The sequence below is a fragment of the Amphiprion ocellaris genome, chromosome 16, assembly GCF_022539595.1.
Source record: "Amphiprion ocellaris isolate individual 3 ecotype Okinawa chromosome 16, ASM2253959v1, whole genome shotgun sequence".
In the NCBI taxonomy this organism is placed as follows: domain Eukaryota; kingdom Metazoa; phylum Chordata; class Actinopteri; family Pomacentridae; genus Amphiprion; species Amphiprion ocellaris.
Window position 1 is genome coordinate 23,877,608 of NC_072781.1, and position 21,783 is coordinate 23,899,390.

Genomic DNA, 21,783 nt, shown 5'->3' on the forward strand with positions numbered 1-21,783 from the left:
ATTTGTCGGTGCATCAACATGTGAGGGAATCTCATTATATTTTGTAGCTTAGTGCAGCTCCTTCACTCTGCAGTGGATTTGCTGGTGCAACATGGTTCCATACTGCCATCTTGTGTTGACGCGCAGCCGCACATGTTGGCGTTTCTCTGGCTGTGTGAGGAAAGCATGCTATGCTTTTACGAGGTTAAGTGGTGTGACTGTTTACAGAATTAGCTGGCTATGGACACGTCACACCTTTTACTCTGGAATACTAAAAGCAGCCATGTGGATCTTTACCATGTAACAAGCCTGAGAGACAAATAAAATGAGTATCCAATGTGGTGGAGCTCAAGATAAAGAGACATTCTTATGGATAGATCCACAGAAATCCCTCAAATCAATTCACTACATGCTTTTGAAAAGGTCTCATCAATTCTTGGCCAGTAACCTCAATGACTTCGAACTTGTAGCTGCCCAGCTGGACTGTGGCCTCCTCCTTCCACTACTGTCTGTTTGATTGGACCACTATTGATATTCCATGAACTGTGAGGAAAAATGATTGCACACATTATTTCACATTCCTGTGTGACTCTTCTGCCGAGACAAATGTTGTATTGGTCTCACTCACGCTGCTACACCCTCAGATCTGCCACCCTGAGATCCGTTTTGATGCTGTCATAACTTTCCCCTTCTGCACTCCTTCAAACCCGATTCATGCACCATGTCCTGCAGGGAGGGTAACAGGCTTCTTATCAGTTCTTACACTGATGTATCTGATTTTACAAAAAATCATGCAGTCATGGTGCATAAACGCGCTGATTTTAACAAAAGATGTCTGAGGTACTGCTGATGTATAAAAAATAAGAGCACTGGTTATTTGACTGGGATTGTTGTAGGCTCTTCTTTGTAAGTGTGGGCTTTAAAGACGTCAGCTTTTGCATATTTGACAGTGGTTTGATGCTCAAGTCAAGAAAAATGACAAATGACAAATGAGAGTGCACTGAGTAATGCAAATCAGATGAGTCACAAGCAGCCGGTTACAGTATTTTGTCATTACTTTGGCTCAGATCAGTTCCGGTATGCAAATCTCTTGCTGAATTCTTGCCTTGAAACACAAACTCGTGCCCCTGCATCCATAGTGCAAAACATCAAATCCAATGCTCAATACTCAGAATGCTACTGGCACATTAAACGAACAGCTTACTGGCATGCTTTAGAGCATTTCTCCTTATTTCAAACCCAGATACACGCCAATGGAGCAAAGCACTGGACAGTTTCACTATAACTGACTAATGTATTCTAGTATTCCAGTATTCTAGTATCTTGGACTACAGTAGATGCTTACTGCAAACCTGTATGTAATGTAAATATCTAAAGTATGATGTCTTGAATAGAAACAGACTTTGTGTTTGAGTGTAGGATTTATTGCAGTGTATATCCAGACTTCACAGGGCAGCCATGATGAAAGTGGCAAAGTATTTATTATTATTTTAATTTTAAGATTGACATGTTGCTCCCCTTCCTATGTCAATGTGTCCTTGGGCAGGACACTGAATCTCAAGTTGCCCCTGAAGGCAGGCAAGCCTGCTGCATGGCAGAAATGCCAACTTTGGTGTATGTGAGAATAAGAACCGCACTGTAAAAGTGCCTTGTTGAACCTACCTAAGGTTATAAGGCACTATATAAGTGCAGATCATTAACCATCTGGCATGAACTAATCTTTTTTTTCTTTCTTCAACTTGCATAAATTTGATTAAATTACTAATCTCATGCATACTCTGTTTTCATTACTGTTACTGTTTGACAGCATTACTTGGATTTTTAAGGACTAATTGATGTGAATTGTAAAATTCACAGAAGACGATGTACTGTAAATGTATTAGTTTATTTAATAGGGATACATCATTTAAATAAGTAAGATAAGTAAGATGCACAGTGGCTTGGTGGTCAGCATTTTTGCCTTGTAGCTAGAAGATCCCCAGTACGCATCATGGGATATTTCTGCATGAAGTTTGCATGTTCTCCCTGTGCAGGCGTCGTTTTCACCGGGTACTCCGGCTTCCTCCCACAGTTCAATAACATGTTGAGGTTAACTGTTCATTCTAAATTGTCCATAGGTGTGAATGGAAGTGTGATTGTTTGTACATGTAGCCCTGTGATAGACTGGTGACCTGTCCAGGGTGTCCCCTGCCTTCACCCTAAGTCAGCTGGGATAGACTCCAGCCCCCCATGACCCTAATGAGGATTAAGAGGTGTATAGATGATGGATGGATGGATGGATCATTTGTCTCATATTCAAGAGTTTATTTTTTTAAATAATTCTGTTAAGCCACAGTTCAAAAGCAATGTCTGATTTTCATTGGTTAATTTTCATAGAATTTTTATTTATTATTACTTTTGCCAGATTCTAATTATTTCTGTGACCATTGTGGGTTTTTCTTTCATTAACCGAGGGGTACCAACAATTTTGTCCACATGTGTACTATATGATGTTGTGACCTGTGTTACGGTGGGGGCTGGAGAACACAAGCGCAGACACAGAAACTGGCAGACAAGTAAATAAAGGAAAGAGTTTTATTAAACCAGATAACTAAACCAATACATAAAATGGAGAACCAAACTGGGGAACCGAACTAAACCAAACTACTCAAAACTCTACAAACCAACACTAAGAACGCAAAAATGGACGTCTACAAAACTAAAGTGAATAAACAATACTAAGCTAAAGAGGGGTACTCACAAGATGGGGGAACTGACAACAGAGGGGGAAGACAGGCTGAGAGAATCCAGGGGCAGACGGAGGCGAGGCAGGAAAAACAGGCTGGAGACTGAAGCAGAGCTGGTGAGAACCCAGTAGGAGAACTGAGTCCATGTGGGGAAAATCCAGGAAGGGGTAAAACGGAGTCCAAAGGTGGGGAAGCAAAGTCCATGTGGAAACTGAATCTCAGAGGGCAACAGAATCTAAGAAGGGAATGTGACTCTATGATCCGGCGGGGAGTGAATGGAAGCATGGAGCTTAAATACTGGAGGTGAGGTAGAGAACAGGTGAATGAACTAATTACTGCAGGTGACACTCATTGCAGTAATCAGCTGATGGCAGAATGCAGGCAGGTGAGACAGGGAGAGAGAGAGACATGAGGGAGAAAGGAGGAAAATGAGGAAAAAGGGCAAATAAGGGCAGGGGCTGGAGCAGGATCATAACAACCTGTTTCTAACCACAGGGGAACCATTCTTTTCTTGGGAACCTCATGAGGACATGAGGGTCAGTTTCATCACATTCTAATTTCTGAAGTGTTTAACTTTCATGTCCTAAAGTAATGATGAGCTGAGACATGTTAAAATGGCAAGTAAATCTACCAGCTAACTTTTGACAAGGCTCATCTGCAAACTAAATATAATTTCAGGTGATAACCTCATGAAATTGGTTAATGTACTGACAATAGCATGCAAAGCTATCATCAACAGAGGCTACTTTAAAGAATCTAAAACAGGAATGTATTTTGAGTTGCTTAACACTATTTTGATTACTATATAATACTATACATGCTATGGTCAAGCTTTGAGGTCTTTAGTGGCATCATACAATGGAAAAAATAGTAAAATTAAAAACTAAAACCAAAAAAAAAAAAAAAAAATTAAATTAAATCTAAATGTGTGTCTAAAGCTGTGAGTGGTGTATCTGATTCAGTGTTTTGTTTCAAAATGCCTCTGTCTGACTTGGTCAAACTCAAAATTTAGATCTACAATCCCCTGAGGATCGGGCAGCAGATAGTAAACATTGTACAACATGCATCATTATAATGTATGTACTTAGTAAACTAAGGCACTATGAGGTTTCACATTGTTTTATTTAGATGAATGAAACAAAAGCTGTTTAAACAATATGCAAACGAAACAAAGTGTGGAAGCCTATACGGGCATGTATTAAATAATAATGTAATTCCACAATAGCATTATTATTTTTAACATATCCATGTATAGAAGTATAAAGTGCATGCTCTGTTTGAGTACATTTAAAACGGAATGTAATAATTCATTTCTATTTTTACATAGTTGTGCTTTATTTTCACATAGTGTATGGAGATTCCATGACTGAGGTGAAAATGAAAAAGCTGTTTGTCAGTTCTTTAAATGCAATTTAAATTTTCCATTTATGCAACCAATATTCAAGTGTATTCAAGATTTTTTCAATGATAGATAACATTAAATGAATCAGAAATCCAGTCTAGACATTGTTAATGTGGTAAATGATTATTGTAGCTGGAAACAGATAATTTTTAATGGAATATCTCCATAGAGGTACAGAGGAACATTTCCAGCAACCATCACTCCTGTGTTCTAATGCTACATTGTGTTAACTAATGGTGTTGAAAGGCTAACTGATGATTAGAAAACCTTTCTGCAATTATGTTACACATGAATAAAAGTGTGGGATTTCATGGAAAACATGAAATTGTCTTGGTGACCCCAAACTTTTGAACGGTAGTATAAAACATAAAGGCTGTCATGCCAGTGGACATCCCATTTATGATCAAAGAATCTGAGCATGAAACACTGACAGCAAGTACTTGACAAGGTCAAAACCTGCACTTTTGACAAGCACTACATCCCCCTCATGATCTGGAAGCAGACATGATTGAAAAGAGGATCAGGATTTACAGTATGAGGATTATGAACACACAGCACTAATATTGTTTTCAGCTTCGTGGTACAAAGGTATTGACTCAAGGTAACTGTCAGGCTTTTTGATCCTTATAATCTGTGCTGTTACTCATCCAGAGAGGAGGATATAATCACACTACATGACATTTGTTCATGGTAAAATATTTAAATGAATATGTAGGCAGTGGTTATATAACGCCGCTGCGGTGCTTGATGGAAAAACTGTACTGTTATATATCTGTGTTTGAATCTCGTTGATGTATTTATTATGTTATGTAAGGTGAGTAGTGTTAGGAATGTAGTAGCATTAAAACACTGCAGGAAACAGTGCGCATCACTTGTGTGTGGTGAGTCAGACTAAGAATACAAACAGCTACACAAAGTTAGTCCTTTTTCATCATAGTTTACCCATATTCCCCATTTCTGGGTAATAAAATGATGTTAAAACTGTTATCTTTGCCTCGCCTTGGAACCGCCAAAGAGCAAAGTTGTAAATTTTTAAAAGTAAGCCTCTTTTGGAAATCACCCATTAAAAGTAATTGTGTGTGTGCAGGCGAGTGTGGGGATCTCAGATCATCTTCTCACTGTGCATACTGCTGACTCAGAGTTAATAGAGCTGCAGGGAATTAAAACTCACGTTCTCCCCCCACCCACCCACTGGGACACTGATACCCTAACATCTGCAACACACAAGTGCATACATTAGCATGACTGCAGGCAAGCTACTCTATCTGGCTGTGCTGCTAATTTAAATGATCCAGTTTTTCAAGCTACCTTGTTGTATTATGAAGCCATCTTCATATACAAATGTTACAACTAATGAGCAAAATGTATAAAGAGTGTCAACAATGCGCACGTTAAACCTCTTTTATTGCTATCTTTCATATTCATACACCAAATAAACATGCATAGTGTTACTATTTATTTACAACAGGTTAAGCAAACGTATGCCTATATTAACATGGTACTACAGTATATAAATACATTTCACATGAAGATGTGCCAGGAACTGTGAGGTTGGTAGCCACTCTCACCTTGAAGATAAAATTGACAAGTCCCACAACAGGAAAAGAAAGGGCAGTCCAACGGTAGCCATTTCCCCAGTTTTTCTGTTGCTGGAAAGGTACTCCAGATATGTCCTGGCAATTCTGCGCATATTGTCTTGTTCACTCCTTCCTTGGGTATTTATAACCGTCCAAAATGCTGTCCATTTGGAGCAAAAACTCACGCTGATAATGTAGTTGCAATCGAGGAGCCATTCTGTACTGATACTCTAGTGCTTGGCGCTCTATATGCATCCACACTTACAGGAAGCTTTACTGGTTGCTCTTGTGCTTCTTTGGCTCCATATTGGCATTCATTTATTGTACTGGTCGCTGAGAAGAATGCTATCAAAACTTCAACCGCGGTGGTATATTGTAGAAAACCTGACAATCTGTGATTTATCACGTTGACCTTTTCAACGCGTCAGTGCTCACTGACTTCCACAGCAGAGATGCAGCTCAGTTGGAGGCAAAACAGCATCGTCACTGGTCGCTCGTTCTTTCAAAGTTCAAAAAACGGAAAATGAGAACAGAAGTCTGAGCACTTTTGGAACCAGATGAAACCCCAAATCAAACAAACTACACATTTAATCCTCACAATAGCCTCAGTTTAGCATTGAATGGTGATTCTCCCCCATCATGTTAAACCAAAGTGAAATCAAACAAAGCAGAAGAAACAAATTTATACTTGATAAGCATGCAGAAGGAACAAACTAAAAAAAAAAAAAAAAACTACTTTTATTAGTATCAGGCAAAGAGAGCAATCAAAAAGTTTAATAATTGATGGTATATTCAAAAATAGATTCAAACATGGAAAGCAATGGAGCTAAAATAAGTCCATGAAGCATAAATATATATTGACGGTATAGCTTGTCTTTACACATAGACAGGTAGTTCTTCAAAATGGATCCTTGAGACTTGCATTCCGGCTAAATGGTCTATTAAACTGCTTTTGTTTAAATGAGTGAGAGTATGTCACAGCAATATTGAATACAGCAAGAAATAGTCATGCATCTCTGTTGTTCAAGTGAATCCTGCCTGGAATATGAAGTGTGTATGTTTATCTGCTCACTGACTGCATGCTATTTGAGAATTCTCAGATGAATAACAAACATGATATTAACATTTAAAAATGCACTTAAAGTCTTGTAGGAACTAAAGGGAAACCAAGAAGAACGGTGAAATTAAATTGGAGTCTTTGGTTCTTTGGTTCACGTCACTGATAGCGAACATACTGTATCACCTGAACTGAAACGCTCAATACTCGTAACGTGGAAGGTGACCATAGCTTTAAAAACTGAGGAGAGGAGTTACACCTCAAGCATAGCACGTCCAGGCAGATTGCCATGTGGATAATATGTAGATGATGACATTCTCTTGAAATGTTTCATTCATATTCAAATCACTCTACAACGTCTAACACATCAAGCTGTGGCTTTATGTATTACAAAAGCTCACTGAGAAACACTACCAGGAATCCAGAAAGAGAGAAATATTGCATATATATATATATATATATATATATATATATATATATATATATATATATATATATATATATATATATATATATATATATATATATATATCTCACTATAACATGGTACCTGTCTATCCAGGTGTTGCTTTTCTGTATTCTGTATATCCACGTGTATTTTTGCATTATGCCTGCTCAGTTATTACGGAGACCCAAATGTTGCAAAAAAATAAATAAATAACATATATTGAAATAAATATTAATGTGAATAAACAGAGCTCTATACATGATCCAATAAGCTGCAACAGTACATTATCAAAATTCAACACACTATTTTATCTCTTAATGATTATGAGATACAATTTCACTGCATTAAAATGTTATTATTCAAACAGTCACTTTTTGTTTCTCATGGTATTTTTCACTATGACAATTTCACTTTACATTAAGTTTAGTATTTTTTAATATTGCTCTTCTTACTTCAAATGCTGCAATGGATGGATTTTTTCTTAGAACAAAGCCAGTAGCTACTTTTTATATTCTAAACCAAATTTCCAGTCACATATGCCCACAAACTCTCAATGCAGGCTCGCCAATTATTTGCTCTTGATGGCTACAACAACCAGAAACAAAGGCTGTCTTTAGCTCGCGACAGAATTTTAAGTCTTTCTTTTGATATCACAACACTGCCAAGGTAAGTAATTAGCCAACTAGCGAACATGGCTAACCCTGGAACTCAATTTGATAGTAAATATTGGTCAAAGCTATTGTAGTTACAATGCTGGCTAGCTAACATTAGTATCTGTGTCATGGCACTGTGTTTACTAGCAGCAGCTTCTTAAATTAATTCTATTTCTGAGGCTATGGGCATTTAATCAGCTCAGCGGTAAGGGGCATGCTCTGGTCACAACTAAAGTGACACATCTTAGAACAAAGGATCTGATTTTGAAAAGAATACGTTCTAAAAATAAGAAGATAGGAATTACATTTCTTAATAATGCATTGAATTTTTATCATTTCTGAAATGTATTAGTACATGTATGTCATTCTCTCTATTCAGTTACAAAAAATATTTTATAATATGCTATTCATTTCTGAAATATGGACCCTTTTGGAATTCCATATATCAGGGGTTCAGGGTGCCTCCCTTGTGAAACAGATTTTTGTAATAAGAAGTGCCATAAAGTTGCTCTTGGTGGCCAGATTTCCAGAAGACAACTGAAGGGATCAAAGGCCACTACATTTATAGTGTCAGTGAAAAGATGGTAAAACACAGGCAAAGAGAAACAGCACTGCTTCGTGGAAGAAAAAAAGTAACGGAAGGACAATGAAGAAGGAGAGATTTCAACAGTGAGCAAATGATCATCCTTGAGAGACTACTATTTAGTTTTTAACACACTCTCCACAGAGTTAGTTCTCCACCTCCCTTTTCTGTCTTTTTCATCTTTCTTCTGCCATCTGTTATTTTTTTCTGTTTGTCTCCAAATGTTGTACCTGCAGGCAGAGATGGAAGATGAAGTTGTAAAATATCAGTGATCAATCCATCACAACAGAGAATCCAAGTGGAAGGGAAATTTGCTCTCACTCAACAGTGCTGGCGAATTCTGTCATAAAGCCTTAAATTACAGCTCCATCTTAAAATGAATATCCAACAAGGAAGATGGTCTGGCCATTTTTATCTTAGAAAGCAATTTTCATCTTTAAGCATATCAGCATTTATTAAATCTCACCTTGTCAGGGACAGGTAGGCTTATTTTTAGCAAAACCAACTCTATGAAAATTAAAGCAGTGGCTCAGTTTGAGTACATATTAATATTTAAAATGGAGCTGCAATCATATGCATTCCTTATTCACCAAAAAAACCCTGCATGAGTATGCTACTTCACTCATGAATCCAAATGTAGAAAGTGTACACACTCATCTCAGAACACACCTAAATAACACTTACTGTACATACATACAGTAAAATACACGTCTTGTCTACGTACTCTCTCTGTTTCACACTTTCTGGGACACATGTTGCACTCGAGCAAATGCTAAAAGTACAAATAATATGTCCAGTAGAGCAGGTTGACCATGACAAAAGACAGAGGGAATGTGACTCTGGAGTAGTTGTCTATGTGGTGGGGGTTCTCGACATGACAGCAATTTATGGAACGGAGAATTTTGCGGAGGGTGGCCAGAACAGTGAGGCACCAGTTGGTGGGCTCTGGAGGCGACGCCTCGGGCTTCGGCTCGCTGCCCGAGGGGCTGGAGGGCCTGACGGCAAGTTCTGTCGAGGCAGGAGCTGAGGACGGAGTGGCGGCGGGCTCCTTGCGTCTCTTGGCTCTGTTGTGATTGGAGATGGTGGTGAGGATGCCGTTCATTTCGTCATCGAAGTCGTGCATGTGGTGGCCATACTACAAGAGAGCAAGAGCCAAAGGAAGAGTGAGCGTTGAGAGGAAACCATAGCTACAAGTGAGAACTCGTAGAGGCTGTTCAACTTACCCCAAAGGGCTCATGATGACGTGATGATGGTGATGATGATGATGGCAGCAACTACCATGATGAACACGATGACTGTGAGCACAACCACAACAGTAATGAAAAATATTCAGGAGGGTCTCACCATGAGCATGTGTGCATCACTGTGGGTGAGGGTGCAGAAATGTGCCACAGCGTATTCAATGAGCGCTCCAAAGATGAAGCTAAAGCAGATTCCCAAATAGACATCTATGGCCTTGATGAAGCAGTTGGCATTGGGCAGTGATGTCCGGGCTCCCATCATCAGCGTGGTCATGGTCAGTACTGTGGTCACTCCTGGTTCAGAAAACACACACAGGCACTGGTCAGGTATGGATTCTATTGATCAAATATGAAAAACTTGAACAAAGTGTGTTAGATTATCTTTTGAGGATTAAAATCTCTGTCGGTCTCAGCAAATAATAGCCTTGTTACAGAGTAAGACACAAAGTTTGAAACAAAATTTTCAGGGGCTTCAACCATACTATGCCTCAGTGCTGAGAATGGTTTAATAGTTATGCAGAGACAGTAGAGGTGTAAGATATAATGAAGATTTGACTATATAGGAGATGCAGTTCAATAGGATAAAGTCATGAGGTCAGTTTCCATTCAACTGTTTTTCTGTGCACTTTCAGTTTGAACCACCAAAAGTTTAAAAAAGAAACTTGCTTTTTGCTTTGTTTTTTGCCAGAGGTGATAGAGAAACTGTGTCGATAAAAGCAAAACTTAAACATCCATTGAAGCTTCAACTCCACTGCAGAGACTTAAAGTAGCACCATTATGTTTTCTCCAGCGTTTCCCACCACTTGAGGCATAACTGGAGCTCTTTAAACGGAGATCTTGTGTGTCCTGGTTTTCTACAATCCCCTATAGAAGAAGCACCATCAGCTGTGTATATCAATGACTGACCCAGCTTCTAACATTTGCATAACAGGAGTGGATGGAAACAAGCCACTGTTTATTTAACAGATTTTCTGATAATTTGTTCAAAATCTGTGGATGAAAGCACACCTACTGTTTGTTTTGACGTGGCTTTGTTGATATTGTTCTTTGGAAAATCACACAGATACAATGTGTGTCAATGTATTAAAAAAAGAAAAAGACACAGAAGCCAAGGCACTTAAACAGTGAGACCCATAAGAAGAAAAATTCAAGCCTTAAACTCATTGTCGCACATCCTCTAAATAATTCCATTTCAGCCTTTAATACTGCAGTTCTGTTAGTGACTTTCCTGTGCAACGAAGATGACCAGCACATAATGTTCCCTTCAATTTTAACATAGTCATAGTATACATGGACAGTTAGATAAAAGGAAAAAAGAGTAGCAACAACACAAGGAACAAACAAGGTCAACCAACATCTTCTACATTAACCTCATCAAAAATTCCCTTTACATCCCATATGCCATGAAGTGGAATATTTTGTTTTGTGAACTTAGCGTTGAGCCCCTTGGAGAGGTGTGGTGGAGCTAAAGCAACAAAATATTGATGTTTGAATGTTCTCTCTAGATAACACGTGTCAGAGATGCTCTCTTCAAGCCTTTAGCATCTAAAATCAAACCAAAACAAAAGCCTATGTTCACTGACTGGGAGCAAAAATTCAACTTAATAGTAAACATTTATTGATGACTGACATCTGTGGACAGCAGCTGTACCAGACCTAAAGTCCACCTAAAGGACTTGATCAGTCTCATAATCAAAAGTCGTAAACTCTGATTTCATTGACCTCCAGTTCCCCAAACACAGAAATACACGCTAGAACCAACGATAATTATGCACAAACATTTATTAACTAATACTACGAACAAAACAAATAAACAACAATGATGTAACAACAACAGACAGTGAATAAATGGATGAATAAATGCAGATAAACAGACTAACTGTGATCGTCACTGGAAGCAGTTGGTAGAAAGGTGATGAATTTAGAATCACTCTGGAACTGGAAAACCAGATGTAATTTGTAAATTCACCTGTTTAGCAGAAGGAAAATGATACTTGTATAGCCTTTAGGAGGAGGGGGGAGGCTGCAGCAGGATGTGTAGTTGTGATGATCTGCTGAATGAGTTGGTTCAGGAACGCAGAGACAAGGAGGCACTTTGGCAGGTTTGCACTGTCAAAGTGTGCCGAAGTAAAAACATGCAGAAAATATTCACACCATTGCATTATTAAAGTTAACCTAAGAAGACCAACTTTATGTAAAACATAGGAAAACAAAGCCCTAGTTTAAAGTTAAGTCAAACGTTTTTTGAAGCCGTAAGAAAACAATCCAGTTTTAAGCCTTTGTTTTAGTCTAAGTTTTCATGAAAGAGCCTGTTTCAAACAGCCTTTGTTTCTCTGAGTTTTTGGAGCCTAATTCAAATCAGCATCTAAACAATCGTGGATGTGTTCCTTCCAAGGGGTGGTGTTGAGCTTCACTGTAAAGGAGAGGTCAGAGGCCTTTAGAAACTACATTTCACTTCATTTCTTAAATGTACAAATCTAATTGTTCAATATTTATGATGATCACAGATTTAAAATAACACAGAATAGGTGATTAGAATGACATAATAATATTTCTATCTCTTATGGTTCCTGAGATAATAATAAAATGCGTACACATAAAAAGTAAATTTTCAAATTGTAGACTTAGTGATGCTGTATTTCCTTAAGGTCCTGATTTAAACTGTTCAATTCCTTTCTACATTGCAAGTTCTCCATTAGATAAGGTGATTAAACGTCGCTGTGAAGAATACAAATCCTCTTTTCCAGAGGTGTGGTTTTCCTCACAGTTGACACTTTATGACCCTTATCAGATTCTGGGGAAGGGAGGAGACATCCTATTGTCTCCAAGAGAGCTGTCAGTGGTCCTTTGGTAGTAAATATCTGATCTGCAAATATTCCATTTGGATGTCAGTTTTTGGTTAGCTGTCTTCTGAAATGGTTTCTCACCAAATTTACAACTGTGGGAAAGGGTCTCTGGATTCTCACTGTGTTGCTCTGGAATGTTCTGCTCCCCGGTCCGCTACACTGCAGAAAATCATTTACAAATGGTCTGCCAATTTCCATTGTTCAGGACTGGCCAACCCAGCACATTCAGCACAGAGTAGACTATTTGGCACTACAAAAGTCTTCAAGAGGCCCAAAAAAAATCCAAGACAGCATTTGAAGGAAACACAACTGTTAGTGTCAAAGTGCTGCATCTACAACTGGAAAGAGATACCTCAAATTGGACCTGCATGGGAGGGTTGCCAGGCGAAATCCTTTGTTGTGTTAAAAGAAAAGTAGAGCTCCACTACAGTTTGCCAGCAAAGACACTAATTGTTGGAATAATGAGCTCTGGAAAGATGAGTCAAAAAGAGAGTTGTCCAGTCACAGTAACAGTGGAAATGCTTGGTGCACAATAAAGACAACTTTTCAGGAGAAGAACCTCACACCAACTGTGAAACATGCTGTTGGAAATGTTTGGAGTTGCTTCACTGCCGCAGGGACTGGGCAGCTTGCAGCCACTGATTCAACTATGAATTCTGCAACATATCAGAGAGCGCTTGAAGATAATGTTAGGCCATCTGTCTGAAAGTTGATGCTGAACCAAAAGTGGACCTTTCGACAGGAAAATCAGCACACTAAGAATCCACCAAGGAATTGTGCAAAAAAAGAAGAAATGAAGGGTTATGGAACTGCCTAGTCAAGCAAAAAATCTGAATCTCTGAATCTTTTAAACATTGTTGGGGTTTGAAATGGGCAGCACATGCTGATTTTTTCTTGTAACTGAAGAAATTTTTGGGAGAGTGGACATAAATTCCAATAAGTCAGTGTCAGAGACGGATGGACAATGATGCAAAATGCCTTCTATCTAGTTATTTCAGCTAAAAGGGGCAATACTGACATCTGATGCCAAGATTGTACTAAGTATTTCCACAGAAAAAAATATTACATCTGTTGATACTTTGGTTGAATTAATAATTGAGAAAGCAAATTTCCAGTGTTGTGCTGTATTTAATCTAAATCTACAATCAGTGGGATAAATGCTTGCTTGTGCAAATATGGTTGTACTTATTTTTTCATATTATAGTACATGGGGTTTGGTGCAGTGTCAAAGTATGGCATTTCCCCAAGTGCAAACATTTTTACATTTGAGTAAACAAAAAGAGTTTTTTTTTCTTTTCACTTTACCTATGCAAATTCGTGCTGGAACAGAGGACAGGGAAATCCAGAAGGAAACCCAAGAGAGGACAACCAGCAGGCTGGATGGGACATAAGTCTCCAGGATGAAGTAGAGAATGCTCCTCTTCAGCTCAAAGTGGAAAACCAGCTTGGGGTAATGGCCTATAAGCAAGTAGACAAAAACATCTATTAGTGCAGTTGTGGTGTGAATAAGAAAACAGTGCCAATAAATAACATCATGTCAATGCTGTTTAAACATTAGCATGGCTCTGACAGTAAGATAAAGCGCTGAACGTCATTGGTACCAGTTTCATAGATGGCCTCTGACACAGATGTGTAGTGATCTTCTACTGTGTACTGAGCCAGCTGGAGAGAGTCTAAACCACTGACCGACTCGTTTCCTCTGGTCCAGTAGAACATCACATCATTGATGTTGTAGCCCCCTGTAAAAGAAGGAAGAGATAAAAAGATGAAAGCTGCACTAATCAATAATTCTATACTAACAGTGGGTTACAAGAGATTTTTTTCTTGAGTTTACTTAAGCTGTAAAAAACTTTTTTTTGTCCTTTCAACTTATCCAAAGTCGACTTTCCTGTTTTGGTTTAGGTCAGCTACAAGGAGCCAGCAGGTGATCACAAACCACTCCAAATGAATACTAACATTGTTGCATGTCTTTTAGGTGTGTATACTGGCAACTACTTGCTAACACACTGACCATTAAGCTTTACTGGGTCAGCATTATACAGCTCATAAAACACACAACCTGCTACATGCTTTTCCTCAGCAACAGTTTAGTGATTTGTGTCATCACAGCTTGACAGTTAGAGTAATACTAGTTACCTTTAACTGACCAACACACAGCAACATACAACCACATGCAGGGTGCAATACAATTTACACATTACTGTCATAATTGTTATTTTAGTGATGACAGTGATAATATAGACACAATATTAGTGTTTTTTCTTTTACTAAACTCCAAAGTAGCAGTGGTGGGAACAGCTGGGAATGTTAATTGCTAAAGCTATGGTATGGTCTGATCCTGTTACAGCTGAGTTGGTTGAGATCGCACTCCATAGTGGGTGGTAAATTCCCTCTAATGCTAAATATCAGCACAAGAGAGACATTTGGCATGAATCAAAGGGAATGTGAGAACACCCTTGAAACACTAGTTTTAGATCTCATGTTACCCCTGAGAAGCAAAGGTCTACACAGTGCAACACTTAAATATGCCTGCCATTGAAACATCACATGAATTTGGCAAACCATGCTAATACACAATTTAAACATTATGCTAATGTTTCATGTATGCAGTTGTATTTGGAATATGCCTCCATCGTTCACTTTAACACAGTTTGACATAGAAAGATCCAACAGGAATTGCTAATGGAAGTGCATCTCTGGCGTTCATTCCATTCTTCAAAGAGGATAGCAATAGATGGGAGAAAAAAGCCTGGTGAAGGGCTTAACTGTTGCCTCGTACCATAACAGACTAATCATGCATATTGCACCGGGCCCTAGAGAGACTAGATAACCCAAATAAAACTTAGAATAAGAAGGCATGCAAGATGAATAGGATCAAAGATGCCGTGGTTGAGTGTGGTAGCACTTTGGATAGAACAATGTCACAATATAACATACTGTCAGTAAACAGGAACTAACATGGCCATCATGTTCAAACTGATTAGAGACAAAAAGGTGTGATTAACAAGGTTAAACTACTTAGGTGCATTTTTCTAATTTATCTGCAGAGGGAGCAAGAGAATAAGAAGACGTGCCATTGACTGAAGCTGGAATACACCCCTGTAGTCTGCTGTACGTGAAATGTTCATTAATATGCTATTCCTTCTGCCATTTAAATCCATATGGAGTCATGTATTCCCGATCAGATCCATGATACCAGCAGCAAAGTTGCCTAACTAAGGGCAGTCATGACTTTGATGCTGAAAGGTCCTATAAATTGACCATTATCTCTATTGTTGTGTAGTAACTCATTATTTTCCTGACCTAAAGCCCTGATGTTACTGTACAAATCCGAGATGCAGATGCGCTGTGACATGCTGTGCAATCTAACGCCCCACACCCTCCCACAACGATGCTCGCTTTAAAACTGCCTCCCGCGCTGAGGATCCACTTTTGGCACAGCATTAAAAGAAATAAATCCTTGAATATACATCTTCATAAAAAGACACAGACACAGAGCAAGAGGGAGATTGAAGGAGAGGAGAACGGGAAGGAGAGCGAAAACAGCACAGATAGAGAAGCAGGACGAGAGGGAGATTGTAAGGCAGCATGGAAAAGAGACAGACACAGAGAGAGGGATGCAGATATTTTGCCTGGAATTATTGAAGCAGTGAAGGAAGGATCCATCATCCTCTCAGTTACCTAACTTTAACCTCCAGATGTCTTTTTGTCTGCTAAGTGGCACTGGAGCTCAAGCTAAACGTATTATTTGGCACTGAGGTCCTGGTGGGCTTCTGGCAGGGATCAGACTTAGCTTAGCATGGCTGACTGTCATTTAATAGCATGGAGCAAAAGCATGCTGGAAAGCAACGACGGTAGATGAGCAAGGAAACAGAGAGGAGGGGCTAGGAGCTTTCTTATTCCTACCATTTCTTGCAAAACCAAAAAAGCCATCTTGTCATGTAATTTAATATTAATAAGAATTTGCTCTGATAAGAAACAAACTCCCGCTCTGTCTTATAATAAGGCAAATTGATCCTTATTTCTGGAAAATGTCAACAAAGTTCAAACTTGTTTAACAAATGAAGAACACATCCACGATTGGTTAGAACAAGCGAAGTGTGTTGGCAGAGTTTGTATTCTTAAGGTATTAAGGGTGAGTTTAAAGGATTTGTAGGATTAGATGGATTTCGTATGAGGGACTGGACTGACCCTTAAAACTGGTATCTGTGGACTTGTGGAGGAAGGGTTGTTATAAGGAGCATATACAAATCAGTCGAGGACAGTCAGGAGTTTGACATTTTTAGGATACACTCCCACATCTGTGCATTATAGGTCCCTGTGATTTATTTCTTAATCTACACTTAATAATCTGAAACATCTGAAACAGTGAAAACGTGTTTACAGATAATTTATTTTTTTGTGTATATTTCTGTAAAATCAAAAACTAAAACCTTTCATTTATTAAATTTTTCCTCCTTTGCAGTGACTCTCAGAGAGTGCAGTACGCCGCCAAGGTCAGTCATCGTATGATTTCCGACAAATGAAATCTTTTAAAAAATTTGTGGTCCGCAGCAGTCGATTTGTAATAGGATCGCAATCATGTGATCCTCAGCAGGCTGTTGACGTAGTGTTCACTTGTAGCCATAGTTACAGTGACTCCGTGCTGCTATCTCACAAGGATACAAAAATCTTTAACAAATCCGTAGATCCAGACTATAAGCCACCTCACTGCCAACATCTAATCACTTGGTCCTTGTGTCATTTCTGACCTTCCCTGAAAATGTCATCCAAATCCATTAGTCCATTTTTGAGTAATGTTATTAACAGACAAACAGACAGACAGACAGACAAACAAACCAACACCAATCGTCACATAACATAACTGGATAGTAAAAATCCATCCATCAAAAACAAAGTCCATTTAAAATGAACTGCAAAACAATAAAATGTGCAAAACACAAACGGCTCTGAGTACATGAATAAAGCAACAGTAGGAGTTGTATTAATATTCTCATCTCAGCCACAGCAAAATGAATAATGAACTGTTGAACTACTCCTTAAAGGTGTAGACAATTTCCATGAATTACCTTTGAGCCCCACGTTTGTTTTTATTTAGGGTAAGGAAAATACTACACATGGGGAAACATATTCCATCATGACCACAAATGCCCCAGTTTACATCTGCTGTGTGACATGAGCATGCAGCCTTTCGAACACACAAACAAGCAGCGTAGAAGATGAGAGAAAGTGATCTGTTTGATCCTTAGGTTTGATCAGATTCACTTGACATCACGCCCACCCACCAACTCCTTGTCACTGCTTCAAGGAACACAGATGAGATTTTTTTTATTAAGTATGAAGTGTTCTTACAGCTCTCCAGTTGTAGCGTGCAGGTCTGCTTGTCCATGGGGTACTTGGTCAGGTCCATGTTGCAAGCCACAGTGGTGGTAATCCTTAAAATAGAAATGTTGTTATTATGAGTATGAAACTAGCTAATGGAGAATATCAAAAAAAAAAAATCACAGCTGTTATTTGGTTATACACGTCTGATATAGTGACCATTTGGACATTTGTGTATGTATTTTGTTTTAAGACTGCAGCTCGTTTGCCATACTGTATACCCACGCCAGACTGTATAAAGCTCCTCACAGTACATTTTGACCTTAAGCGCATCAATATTTGAAGAATGATGCAATTTTGCACTCATTCTTAGAAATTGTCCTTAAAAGTCCAGTGGGTGCAATGCACACATTTGAACATAGTGAGTTAAAAGTTGATTTCAGCTTCCCACTTGGTCTTTTCTTATTTAGCAGGTTTTAGGAGTCTTAGGAATTCTTAAGAATGAAGTAGGAGTGCCCAATAAAGGCACTGATTACACTCCTACATATGATGATGAACTTTTTAGATTATAGATTGATGTTACCCATACTGAGGTTGCTACATGAAAACACTTGGATGTATTAAGTCTGAAGGCAGACACATGCTCACATGTTACGGTAAAATTAAACATTCTTGTAAGTTAGAAATTTATGAATAAAACCATTAAAATAGATTATTTAAAACAGATGCACCTGCCAGTGACTGTTTCATGATAACTTTTAATTCAGAGTGAAGGCAAAAGGGTCAACAAGTTCTCAGCTTATCTGGGAACTCCTTCAAGACTGTTGGAAAACCATTTCAGGTGACTACATCATGAAGCTCATCCAGAGAATGCCAAGAGTGTGCAAAGCAGTAATCAAAGCAAAGGGTGGCTATTTTGATAAACCTAAAATATAAAACATATTTTGACTTATTTCACATTTCTTTTGATTACTACATAATTCCATTTGTGTTCATTCATAGTTTTGATGCCTTCAGTGAGAATCTACAACGTAAATAGTCATGAAAATAAAGAAAAAACATCAAATGAGAAGGTGTGTCCAAACTTTTGACTAGTGGTGTAACTGTAAGGAAAACAGGGTACTGTCTGCCAGCTGTCCTCTTGCAAGCGTCACTATACTGAGTCATTGATGTGTTTTCCAGCTAACAACGTCTTTAATCTTCAATCATGACGTGGAGTGGATGAAGTCCTGACAAATGATGGGATGCAGCCAAGACACAGCACCTCTGAAGGCCTTTCTATTGGCTGATTCAGTTCTTGAGAGAGCTAATTTTTGGACACGAATGTAGTCCTTATCTTCACACTTAAGAATCACTGCAGTCAGCACTTATAAATTACACTAACTTTGCTAAAACTTTCTTTGAGCATCTATATGCCAAGATTTTAAATACTCCTTACAGCATTTTTTTTTATTTTGGCTGATAAGTCAAAGTATGGAACCATTTTTGCTCACTTATTTGAAATTCTTTAAATATTAATAGCAATGTTGGATGAATGAAGGAGATACATTTTATGTATACAATTGATCTTGCTGAAATTTCTATACAATAATGAGCTGTAGCACTCTGACTTACAAGATAGAAAGGAGATGAACCCACAGAAAATCTATGCTGGTACCATGCTTCTTGACCTTCCATAGCAATTTTCCACAAGTCTGCCTAATTGGCATGTCTAGTCTTTATTGCATGGATACCTGGATTTCTGACCTCTGGCTTCCTGATGATTTTACACAACAAATATGAAACTGAAACTTCTAAACCATAAAAGCAGCAGACAACTTTTTTTTTTTGGTAAAATCATCCCACCCTTAATTGCTTAACCTTTGGCTGCAATGTTTTTCCCCGTGGCACAGCACTGAAACATTTACCACAGCTGTCAATTTCCTCCAACACCTCACATTTCGCACTTCACTCTGTCCTTTTTTCACAGCCCCAATTCCCTGAGGTGGCCATTGCTCTCCTGACTATCTTTTTTTGGTTTGTTTTACCCTCAGTCGTCCTGCTCCCTGACTGTTAAGCGCTAACCTCCTCCACAATTCCACAGCAAATCGCAGAGAGTGGGCAGTTGTCTGTATTGAGGCAAAGGTCCATGAAAACAAGGACACACACTCACATACACACACACACACACACACACACACACACACACACACACACACACACACACCCACGCACACACACACACAGACACACACATTCAGAACGAAAGATCAACAAACGAGAGCCTCACTGCAGAACAATTTCATGCATTTGTTAAAAATAAAAACTCACAGAATCAAAACTCACACGTAAGCATGTTCACATGACAGTTCCAATGTATCACATTGGTAGCTTCCAATATACTGTACACAGGAATAGCACTCAATGAGTGGAGTCAAATCTGGACCTTGGACAGCTTTAAGTAAATCCATGCATGAACATGAGGTTGAAGTAAGTGGCAACAAAACAGTAGGATGTGTAAATCCTATCATCATAGGCTTAAAAGATCTGAACACATTCATCTATAACCTTTCTATCTAAAACCTGTCTGCTTGGCCCAGTATCTAATCAAAATGCCATGGTAATGCACGTTTCAGATGCTTGCCAAGAGCTTGTCAGATGTTAAGCCTTGCACACAGTATCTGTTTCACATATCCAAATGGGACTTTTGTTGCTTTGATAGCCCACAGCTCTTTGTATTGACAAACCACATGCTTCTGCACTCATACAATCCAATATCCCCGTAATAGAACTGACACAACTCGCTGCTTTGCAATTACATTTTCTCAAATTCAACCCACGCTTCCTCCTTCCACCAATTTCTTTTCCATTCCCTCACCCACTTTTTATTGTGTGTTTGATTATAAATTTAAAAACAACACAACAAACCAGTCAGGCAAAAATCTCCATTTGTTATCCCACCTCAGAGCATAAAGGACGGTCCCGTTGGGGAAGATGCGGATCAGCCTGTTCTCCACGGTGATGTCATGGAGGAAGGACTTCTTGGAGTCGACAATGAATGTGTCAGGGACCCAGAGGAGCTCCACGAGCCTCCCGTCCAGGCTCAGGCTCTTGTTGCCTTCAAATACCAACCGTTCATCCGTCCAGCGCTGACGGAGGAATATGGTGGCGGTGTAGTCCTGCAGGATGGAGGCCCAGAGGTCACAGTAAAGCTAATAGACTATTTTAACAAGCGTGTCAATAATATCCTGACAAATTCAGGTTTTTGCAAAGCAAACTTTGTGCACTTGTTTTTCATTAGTCAGCTTGGGACCTTTTATGCATTGTTTGGGTATTGATGGCATCAAGAGTGCCTGAAGCAAGAGTGATCCAGAGCATTGCTGCAAGTCAGCAAATCAGCTTTATTTTTTAGGACACTGAATATATTTTTGTGCTGGACATTCATTCTTAGGGTCCTGCTGTGACAAAATCTGCAACCATGCAATCAATATCGTGTTGTGTAGCAATTATTGACATCTGTTAGAATGTGTTCCTAACCAAACACCAGCTGCGCTCCAGACAAATGATGGTGTTTCAGCACAATGTAAATGAGGCATAGATTGATATGGCTTTAGTGCCATCTCATCTTATCTTATCCACCAATGCCAATCAATGTAGCCTTATTAATAGCTTATGAGCACATTAAGGACTATATTCAAAGGAATGTTATATTCAAGTGTGACAGTCTTACCATGTTGATCTCTGAGATGGTGTCAATGCTTGCAATGTCCAAGCTCATACCCACCGTCACTGGACCATCTACAAATAAAGAACCAAGCATTATTAAACCTACCACCCTATGCTTTCATACTGCATAATCCCTCCAATTTTATGCTTTAGTGTTTATTGGATTCTGTCTAATGGCCGTGAATGATTATATGACAGAACAGATTATACGGAGAACGCACAGGGATGTAAGGCTGTACAGTAA

The 21,783-nt window shown here is 38.8% G+C and overlaps 1 protein-coding gene across 1 annotated transcript in view; it reads right to left on the reverse strand.

The window, feature by feature from the left end:
- Window positions 1–7,269: 7,269 nt before the first annotated feature.
- Window positions 7,270–21,783, reverse strand: part of LOC111578243 (gamma-aminobutyric acid receptor subunit pi) — a 68,931-nt gene continuing 54,417 nt past the window's right edge. The window contains exons 4-10 of the mRNA XM_023284893.3: window positions 21,544–21,611; window positions 20,775–20,992; window positions 17,865–17,947; window positions 14,114–14,251; window positions 13,818–13,970; window positions 9,770–9,960; window positions 7,270–9,560 (exon numbers count right to left, since the gene is read on the reverse strand). Coding sequence (XP_023140661.1) covers window positions 9,198–9,560; window positions 9,770–9,960; window positions 13,818–13,970; window positions 14,114–14,251; window positions 17,865–17,947; window positions 20,775–20,992; window positions 21,544–21,611 — 1,214 coding nt within the window. The 3' untranslated portion in view covers window positions 7,270–9,197. The remainder of the gene's footprint in view (window positions 9,561–9,769; window positions 9,961–13,817; window positions 13,971–14,113; window positions 14,252–17,864; window positions 17,948–20,774; window positions 20,993–21,543; window positions 21,612–21,783) is intronic.